This window comes from Tigriopus californicus, chromosome 1 (genome assembly GCF_007210705.1).
Source record: "Tigriopus californicus strain San Diego chromosome 1, Tcal_SD_v2.1, whole genome shotgun sequence".
In the NCBI taxonomy this organism is placed as follows: Eukaryota; Metazoa; Arthropoda; class Copepoda; order Harpacticoida; family Harpacticidae; genus Tigriopus; species Tigriopus californicus.
This window is the reverse complement of record NC_081440.1, coordinates 12,927,593-12,937,855: the sequence shown is the minus strand read 5'-3', so window position 1 is coordinate 12,937,855 and position 10,263 is coordinate 12,927,593. Positions and strand designations below refer to the sequence as shown.

General features: G+C 45.5%; 1 protein-coding gene across 1 annotated transcript in view; it reads left to right on the top strand.

Moving 5' to 3' along the window:
- The window catches only part of LOC131883973 (zinc finger protein GLI2-like), a gene marked incomplete in the record, with an annotated part of 5,740 nt that extends 234 nt beyond the window's left edge, over positions 1–5,506 (top strand). The window contains 8 exon segments of the mRNA XM_059231589.1: positions 89–468; positions 546–803; positions 1,634–1,783; positions 2,011–2,175; positions 2,507–2,731; positions 3,060–3,281; positions 3,351–4,235; positions 4,394–5,506. Of these exon segments, the coding sequence (XP_059087572.1) occupies positions 421–468; positions 546–803; positions 1,634–1,783; positions 2,011–2,175; positions 2,507–2,731; positions 3,060–3,281; positions 3,351–4,235; positions 4,394–5,161 (2,721 nt within the window).
- Positions 5,507–10,263: the final 4,757 nt, after the last annotated feature.

Sequence of the window (10,263 nt, the reverse complement as noted above, 5' to 3'; positions counted from 1 at the left end):
TCTCATCTTTCCCCTGGTAGGTCCTCATTAAACACTGAAAGCATCGTTGTTTTTCCAAGTTCATTAACGGAGCTTATCGGTTTTTAAGGTGCAATAAGTCCCGCTTTGGGACTGCCTAGCTCTGCGGCGGCCGCTATTCATCTCCAGCAGCTGCAGGCCCACCTCATCCGAAGTGCGAGTAGTTCTCCATTCCTGTCACCACAAAATTCCCTCCAGAACTCGCTTCTTCACTCGACAACCTTGAACCCGGCGGTGTCATCGGCTGCCGGGACCTTGCCCCCACCTCCCTATTTCCCATTTTTCGGCAACGGGCCCCCAGGAGCCACAACCCTGACGACAAATTCCTCCGAGAAGGGTGATAAAGATAAGGGCAGTGGCAATACCCAACTAGAACCCTCATCCAATGTCGTATCGAGCACAATGGAAGATGAGGACAGCAAAGACTCGTCGCCCAAAGCTGCTATTAAGGTGAGAATAGAATATGCCAAGAGATTGGGATTGGACATGGCAATTGAAATCATGGCTCTATTTTTATGCTCATTCAGCGTGAATACGGGTCCATCTCATCGACTGACTACAGCTCAAGCCACAAAGAAGCCGCTTTAGCTGGAGCCGTGGCTGGCATGAGAAATGTGGCTTTGGATCACGCTTCTTCCGGCCTTTATTCGCCGGGATCAAAGTCAGGCGAAAAATCCGACGACTTGGGTGGAGTCAATATCAAGGAAGAGCCCGACTTCTTTGAAACCCATTGCCATTGGGTCGGGTGTGATCGAGAATTTGGCACACAGGATGCCCTAGTTAAGGTAAGAGAGCTCATACGAGCATACGAGCGAGCTTGGATGACCTATTGAGGTCTTTTTCTTTTTTCAAAAGCTTATAGCCTTGGCAGATTGCGCGGCGGGTCTCTCTTTCGTTGTGGTGATCCAGTTCAATATACGAGATGGATGACATGTTGAGAGTTGTCTAGAATTTATAACCCAATTGAGATGTGCCCCACTTGTCATCCATCCATCCATCCATTTTGCCCCTTTTCAACAAAAAAGAATCTTGGGGGGCTTTCGCGGGCTGGCTGCTACCACCAATACTACTTCTACAACAACTACTATTGCTCTTCTAACCCATCGTACCACCCCACAGAGCAATTCCAATGAGTCGTAAATTCGTGAAGGCGCAAAGGAATGAAATGGCCAATGGTGGTGATAGCCGACTACTCGTAGATGAGCAACCACGCAGTCATTCGGACAGTATTGCAGGGAAGCAGAGATGATGTTCGGATGGACCAGGAGGATGGTTCGTAAGGGATATTGGTATATTGGAGGCAATCACCTAGATCATGTTTGAAGGTAGTTGGAAGGGAATTACCTTTGGGCTCCGATGCTCAGCAAGAGGGTAATCGGTAGTTGATACCCCGTTGCCAAGTGGATCCTTCACCGGTTTGCACTATATGGAGAGGAAATAAAATGCAAATGGTGACCCATTTTTATGACACTTGAGGCTCACCAAAACTTTTTTTTCTAGGCGTATGTCCTCTGTACCAAAATGCGTTACACGTTGCTCTATGTACCTATAGTTTAGAGGCTATCTTGCCACGGATGACATAATATATCTCCAACTTTGATTTTTAACCTTTCAGCATCTCAACAATGACCATATTGCCGCCAATAAGAAGTCCTTTGTGTGCTTCTGGAAAGACTGCTCACGCGAGGAAAAACCTTTCAAAGCTCAATACATGCTGGTTGTCCACATGCGACGACACACAGGAGAAAAACCTCACAAATGCACCGTAAGTACCGAACGAATACAAACCACTCATAAACGAGTCGTATGTAGCTGAGCTTTGGGGGAAGACATCGTGAAGCTCAAAGCCACACATTTGAGAGATGAAATCAGCATTTAAATGGACAATTCTCAAGTTTGTGTGAATTGGATTTCTGTGTAGCACTATCTTTGGCCTATTGGCCCGAAAATGGGCGATTGAAAGTAAAAGCGTGCGCCTCTGTTTTATTGCAGTTTGAGAATTGTAGCAAGGCTTACTCGCGCCTGGAGAACCTGAAAACCCATCTAAGATCTCATACTGGAGAGAAACCATACACATGTGAATTCCCTGGTTGTACAAAGGCATTCTCTAATGCATCGGATCGGGCCAAACATCAAAACAGAACCCATTCCAATGAGGTGAGTCGCTTTTTCCACTTTCCACTCAAGCCATTTGATAAAGCTAGTTGGACGAGCGCTCTGGTGTTTCCGCTCAGTCATTCCGGTTTATGATTGTTTTATGTCTCTATTTAACGCTTGCCTCTTGGACACACCACACCTTCGCATCAGGGTAAGCTAGTAAGCTAGAGAACGAGAAAGAGGTAAGAGGGAAGGTATTCTTGCCCAGAGGTGATATGCATAAAAAAGTGGGTTCTCATAATTAATGCATAGCCACAATAAGAGCAATGACAATGCCAAAAAAAGCCTTCCCCCCCGATTAATTGGCCTCTTCTCTCGTGCACATTTGCAGAAGCCGTATGCTTGCAAAGCACCTGGATGTACAAAGCGTTACACAGATCCCTCGTCTCTGAGGAAACACGTGAAGACCGTGCATGGAGCGGATTTCTACGCCTCCAAACGTCACAAGGGTAATCATTATGACGACAGGTCCAATAATGGTCATGACGATGCCTCCTCGCTGTGCCAACCCAACACGCCCAAGACGCCGCATAGTGTGTCCACCATCAAATCCGAGGTGAGTCGATTGAATCCATGACAATCTTCATGTTCCATGACGACTCAAGATCCATCTGGATTACGAGAAACATGACATGGACTTCGTAGTGTCAAAGCCTCGGAAACGAGCATTAACACACAAGCACAGAGGTGAAACGTTGCTTTGAATTGGTAAAACCTCGAATGAATTGCCCGACCATGGTTTGAAAAGGATTATGGATCGTTTCCTCAAATTATAGAGGGGAAATACGTACAAAGCCCTTTCAAGTGCACCTTGCTACCACTCGCCCAGATAATTACAAAGTTGTTGCTCAATTTCAAGTGTATCTATCGTCTTCATTCCTCAGATTGATAACTCCCCTGCTGGCACGAGCTCCAGTGGCGCACCATTCTCACCCATGGATGGAACTGGAGCCTCCAACAGTGCTGGTAGTGGTAACCAAGCCTCTGCAGCCCTGAATCATCAGTTTATGGGAATGGAGAGAGTCCAACCATTGAGTGACAATAATATAAGTACCACCAATGACTGCCTGACCTTCTGCGACCTGGACGAACCAGAGGATCTGAATGTAAGTCTGCGACTCTTGATTGATTGGCCGGTGCTGAAGACATTGATCAACAAACATGATCTATTACAGATGGCAGTGGCCGCCGCAATTGGCGTTGGAGCTGACGATTCGAGCCTCGGTGGAAGTTCGGCCGGTAACAGTGCTATTGGCTTGGCCAATCGTCTCAACAACAAACTCAAGTTGGCCCGGAACTCTTCAGTCAATGCTCTTGGAGAGATCAATCGAAGCATTGAAAAAATGTCGATCACGGGTTGCAACTCAGGCGGAGGCAATTCCAGCTGTGTGGGTGGTACTAGCAATATGACGTCAAACAACAAGGTGCTATCGTCCCACACCAACTTGACAAATTACTCCAAACAAGGATCGGTAAGGCGAGACAGTGGCTGGACTAGCAGCACCGAGGGCTATGGAAGCATGAGGTCCTCTGATCAATCGATGATGAGTCGTCGCTGCAGTGAAGTGTCTGGCATGTCCCAAGGGTCAAACTTCTCCACCCAAGCCATGAGGCACTCGCCGTGGGATCCCAATGGATCCGTCTGCAGCTCCAGGAGATCCAGTGCGACGGGTCATGATGGCAATGCTGGATTGGCCCATCGCCTCACTCGGCTTCATCAGAAAGCGGAGGCCATCCAGAGTCCCGTGCCGGGAGCTCATGGGATGATGTCCATTGATGGGCGCCAATCCGTCATGTCGGACTGTAGTCTTCCACCCAATGGGATGCCTGTGAATCATCAAGTGGACCCCAACAGTGGATCTATTCGAAGAGCTTCAGATCCTGTCAGGACCTTGGATCGAAACTTTGGGGTCGGTGGACAGCTCTCACGTCACCGTAGCTACACACAATTGAATCAAAGCCAACAGCAGCGGGTGCCTCTTCATGGGCACCAAGTGCGCACCACTGTGAATCAAGGAGGCCAAGGATTCCACCCATCCATGCAACAGGGAATGAATCAGGTAAAGAATTTAATCTCTCGTCTCTCTCTGTCTTTCTTTCTCCCCTCCCTCCCTTGGTGCTAATCCTCGGTAACAACCCCTTCATCTCAAATGAAACAATCTCCATTCTTTCTTTTCTTCAACGACTTAATAACTCAATTTCCTTCTGTTCTCCTCAGCAGGCTGGAGTTGGGGTACCTCTGGCAGCTCAACCACCACTACCACCATCATCACATGGACTTGTTGGAGGTAGCGGCGCTCAAAATCTTACACCAATTGGCGGCAATTTCCCTGGTCAACAACAGCAACAAGCTTCTAGCTTGGTGGCAGGTCAAAATGGCAACAACCATTTCCAATCGTTTTCCAACTCAGCCCCAAGTGGCATGCAACAAGCTTCATCAAGTGGTCTTGTTGCTGCTGGAGGTGGTGGTGCTAGTAGTGGTGCTAGTGGTGGTACTCCAGGTTGTGAGCAAGCACCACCACCCAATTACCCAGGCACTCAGGCCACAGGAGGAGTCGCGGCTTCTCGCCCCATTGGAGGAGCCACGGTTGGTCCTGGAGGAGCCTCTTCAGCGTCTTCCAACGTCGCCGCTGGAGTAAACAACGGAATGTGGCCATTACAAAACGGAGCATCAACAACTTTATACGGGAATAGGGCAGGCCATAACGGGTTTAACAATACCTTCCAGCAGCCAGCGGCACCACCGCCACTTCAACAGCATCATTGCTACAATAATGTTCAACAGAGTTACCAGCAACAACAACTTCATCATCCACAGCAACAACAACAACAACTACAACAACAACAATGGCTTCAAGCTCATCAACAAGGCTGGAATGGGTCTTGGCAGAATAATTTGCAAAATATCAAGATGGCTGATCCGTACCAACGGACTGTTGATTATGTTCAACAGTGCCAAAGTTGGAACGGTGGCAACGGCCAATAGTGAAGCTGTCCAAGATTTCCCTGAAGTCCAAGGCTGACTTGAAATGCAATGCCCTTGGCGTCAATATCTTTCCTAGCACCAACCCATTCTGTGATCTACAGGGGATCTTTACCTGACATTGAAAAATGTTCGTGATAAAGACGATCTCATCCTGCCATGGTTCTCTTTTTGGCTTACTCAAAAGCCAGTCTCGTTTAGTTGTTACCTTTGTTATGAAGCAAAGCGCTCAGTATTATTACAAATGCCTTAATATGACTTGACTGTCTACTCATCGACAGTTCAGATTGACTTGATCTTACACCAAAATATATTGTGCCTTAGAAACAAAACTTGCCGCCTCCTCTTCTTCCCAAAGTTTACCTTGAGTTCACATACACAATAGAAAGGGATCCTCGTAATTTTCTCGTCTGTTCATTACTTCAAGTAGAGAAGAACACCCTCCAAAACTCCAAAGACGACCGTCGTTGTCGCTCACCATTCTCAAGTTGGCTTTTCTTTCTTCGTGATTGGACTTTGGTCATGGGCGAAGTCAGTTCAGTGGCCGTGGCTCATTGGGATGTCTCTTTAGTTGGTGTAAAGTCAGCAGTTGTTGCTCAAAGTTTGGATTCAATTCCAACACAACTTCAAGATGAACCTCTTGCTCGTCCCAGCTTGAGGTACTCCAGAAAATTGTCAGTCATGCCTCTAAACGAAGGAAACAGATCACGGGGTACTCCAACAACAATATTCTGAGAACGCTCACAGGAATGCCAGCTTCGATCTAACATTGCCAAAATGAGAGGGAACCATTCAACTGAATAGAGATGCAATGGCAAACCAATTAATCCATGTCTTCAATTACGGGTTATTGAGGCCACCAAATGTTTAGCCATTAGGGATTGGGGATTTTTCTTTGCATTTCAAGGAAGCTCATCTCGTGTTGGTTATTGACCTGATAAAGAGAGACGTTGAGTATCGCGTCCCTGGGTAGTATAATTTCAATTCATGGAGAAACAATTTAGTGAGAAGGTCCCGACGAACCCAATGTTATAAATGATGTGGGTAAACATGCAGATCATTGCACCTTCTCGCGGCGGGAGTTTGAATGGTTTCATGAGGCAGCAAAGAGAGTCGTCATCGTCTTACAGCTTATATGAGACGTAAAAAAACCTTGTCCGACCAGATGGTTTCTTTGCATCTGGGACGTAATCAATGTTAGCATAAAATTGCACTTTTGAGTTCGTACTTGCCGTGTTATGATATTCGGATTGGGTTGGTCTGTCGACTGGTTGTCGAATATGGACATATATCTTTTTCGGTCATGCTGGTCCTTTGTGTGTGTGTGCGTGTGTATGTGCGCTGGGGGACATATTTTAGAGATTGTCTGGTCGTGACAGGATCTCTAGCATCTTTCAAAGATGACGCGAACACTAAACAGAGTTCATTAAGCAAGAACCTAGCGACTTTCTCTCTTCGTAGCTTCATCAACGCATCGGGTAACCATACTTCGTGCCTCCCTGAAGACCTCTTGGGTGAGCAAAGCCGTGGTGTACCAACTACAGTCCGATATCTATCCACTACTCAGTGTAGTCATTGGTTGGTTTCATGGATTAGAAATTGGTTTTGGCGTGCAGGCTCCAACTGAGAACAGTCATTTCGAGAGTTTTAATTGACCTCACTCTCTCAAAGGCTGGAGAAGTGTTTCTTGAAACTTATGAATCTGGATCTAGATCCAGACAAGCTCATTAATTAAAAACCATGAGACGCTCACGTCCTCCCTATCTAAACTCATATCCTTGGCAGATCAAAGCGTCTTGGCAGACACGACGAGGATCTAACGTGAATGGCACTTTCGGGAGAGGTATTTCTGGGCTCTCTAGGATGTCGGCGATGTTTCTCTCTCTTAATTCAGTGGAGATTCCAGAAGCACAAAGTCTAATGGACCGATTGCGGTTTGGCCGCTTGGAGACTTCAAACTCGTACCTAATGCCAGGCACGTTTTATCAATTGTTCGGTAATTGATGGATTCACTCCCCAAAAATGCACCCAGTTCAAGACGAATCCACGTAGTCAAACATGGACGACACTTGCTTGCTGTGGTATATGACAAAGATGCATTTTAAAATGACAAAACATCAAAAGGGTGACCACGCGTTCTTATTCTTTCAGGAATGGTTAAAACCTATCATATTCGTTAGATGCTGAATTGATCTTTGCATGAATGAAAAAAAACTCAAGCCTTGTGAAATAAAACACTAGTGTTATTTTGCTTAAAATATTTGACCTTTTTCAACATGGGGCCCTTTGTAGGAACTGGCTACCCTGACACAAGTCCTTAAAATGTCGCTGTCGGAAACATGAGCGGGTTTTTGAAGTGACAAACACGTTGGAGTTACTCATTGTCTACTTAGAAGTACACACTACTCCATCACTCTAGTGTATTCAATGCATTTGACAACTTATTATTCTGATCGTTGACAAAACTTTTGGCTCCCTAGGTTACCGGAATTCATAGTCGGGCAGAGATACTTTAACTCATTTCTTTATCAATGGAATCGCGTTTTTGACAATCTTGCCCGGCCTCTTTCTGTTTATTTTCATTAGTGAATTTCGTTCAAGTAATAGAATAAGCGCTATTTTTCGATTATCACCACTTAGCAATTTTCAAGATATACATCTATCTAGTTTTACATTAAGATCAATCCACTCTTCTTCGGACAACATTTGATTTCGCCGCACCGCGTATAAAGTAAATGAAAAAAAACAAAAAGCTTCGTTTGATCTCGGCTCTTCGGAAACCGAGTGAGCAAACTTCAGACACGGAGATCGATTCTGATCAAATTATCTTTCTTCTCCTATCCTCCATATCTAGGCCGATTTATCATCGCTTATATCCCGTTCCACGGCATCAGACTTGGCCAAGCCAGCCAACTACCAACCCCCTTCATCATCATCATTTCATGAAAGGAGAACTAAAAAACCTTCGGGGTGACCCCGAGCCATCGACAGTGGTTGCTTGGCTGGATTGCTCACTGCCACCCATTCGCTGCGTCCAGTTAACATCCTAATCATTGCTTCAAGCTCAAGCGTAGCATTAAGATCTCGCTCGCCTCGGCGTCCAAACCAAATTTCTCTCACCTTTCCGCACCTGAAGTTAACTTCAAATGTCTCTTTGTTCCAAGTTGCCGTGATGATTGGATGAAGTCCAAGTTACACGGAGATTCCCCCAGTATGATTAGGTCTCACTTGCTTGATGTGGATATTTTTCAATGCCCAGCCATAGCTGATGATGGCTCAAGTTGGTTGTCCGATCTCTCCGCCAAGTCCCATCCAAGAGCCCAATGATTATGGATGATGAAAGCCTTTGAAACAAGCTCACTGGTATCATCACACTCTTGTTGGGTTGGTTGGCACGCAGTCCATCTCAGTCACATATACACATAAAACCAAGATCAAACTTAACACTGTCGTGAAACATCTCCCTCGTGAACATGGTCGAAAGGTGGTATTTGCAAAAAAAAAACCAATTTAATCTTTCGCACAGTGTTGAGAGAATCCGAAGAAATGCTCGGATCGAGATAAGGCGAAAGATCATCAAGGTGGTAGTTATTGGACTTAGCTATTGGTGCAGTAGATGTTCAAGATGAAGTTGTAATGTTTTCTCGTTGGCATCTCAAAGATGCACCTTAAATACAGTCCTTGGGCAGTAGTGAAAATTAGTATTGATGAGCCCATATTACTTGAGTGTCACTTCCTACTGAGATGAAGCGGAGGATGGTCCTCATTATCAGATATGGAGGTGATCCATTTCCAACACTGAGTGGCCCAGTTCGAAAAGGTATCATCAAGAACTCATCAATCATGGGGCTTATTAACAGACTTTTGAAAATTATGACACTTGCAGTAGTAGTCTGCGTTGAAGACCATCTACCATCTTCTACATTTTCTGGACTAGATGTTCGTTGGGAAAGTCAAACGAATTTGATTGACCACATGTCTCCAAAGTTCAAGTTTCACCCGTTCCTCATGACACGCATTAAACTTTGGGTTTCAATTGAAATGGTCCGGAACCTTTTGCACTCCTCAAAATTCATGGTCTGGTCCAGGCTTTTGAAGTGTTGAATATTCATGCCCCTAACCTCCACCGAGAGGTTTTAATAATCAGCCAGAGGGTAACAAAGTCATCACCGGGTGATGAGCTTTGAGAGCTTGAACCTGTATGATTATTATTAAGACCTCTAGCTCGTCGGTGCCTGAGCTCGTCATCGCCCATCATATTCTCCACCGACCGAAGCGGCTCCAAGGCTTGGAAGGTGGCGGGGTGTCAGTTAACTAAGCTTTTACGTGACAACAGATACTTGAGAATGGTTAACCTTTGAGCCGAACGAAAAATTCTCATCTCGCCCAGCATCAAGACATCAAGATGACTTGTCTCGCTCTCTCACTCTCTCGCTCTCTCTCTCGCTCTCTCTCTCTCACTCTTTCTCTCACCCGGTCGCTCTTTCTTTTCGCTCCAGCTTTTCACAGAACACTACATATGGTACATATTCAAGTGATGTCTCGAAAGTACGCATACCAAGTCTGTAGGAGGCAAGTCTGGTCCGCAAAGGTCAATCTCGAAGAGAGTAATTAAAGTTGCGGCGTTTTGCAGGGTGTGCAAACTCTCCTCTTTCTGTGTGTGTTTTTTTCTGGGTTGGCAGGAGGTTGATGGTATATACTGTAGATCGTACATTCTACTCCCTTCCATCTTTCTCTATTTAGAGGTGCGCGAGTGTTTGCTTGTAATTTGGAGCCATTAAAAAAGCTGCGAAGCCTCGGACGAAGCCATTAGTTAGGCACTATTGAAATCACTAAGAGGCTGCAGTTGTTCAAACAAATAAGTTGGACAATTATATCTAATTACAATATCGTGAGCCCCTCAGATTTATAGTGGCGAGAACCACTTCCAAATCCTCAACGAGGCCAACGACCACGTTAGGAAACGATAAAAGTCCACGGCCGGGCTTGGAACGGGTAATTTGAGCAAATATCTCATTTAGAGCGGTTTTACATTTAAATTGAAGGAATGCATTTGTATGGAACCAAAGACATATAAAGACGTCCAATATTTCAAGCTCATAAAT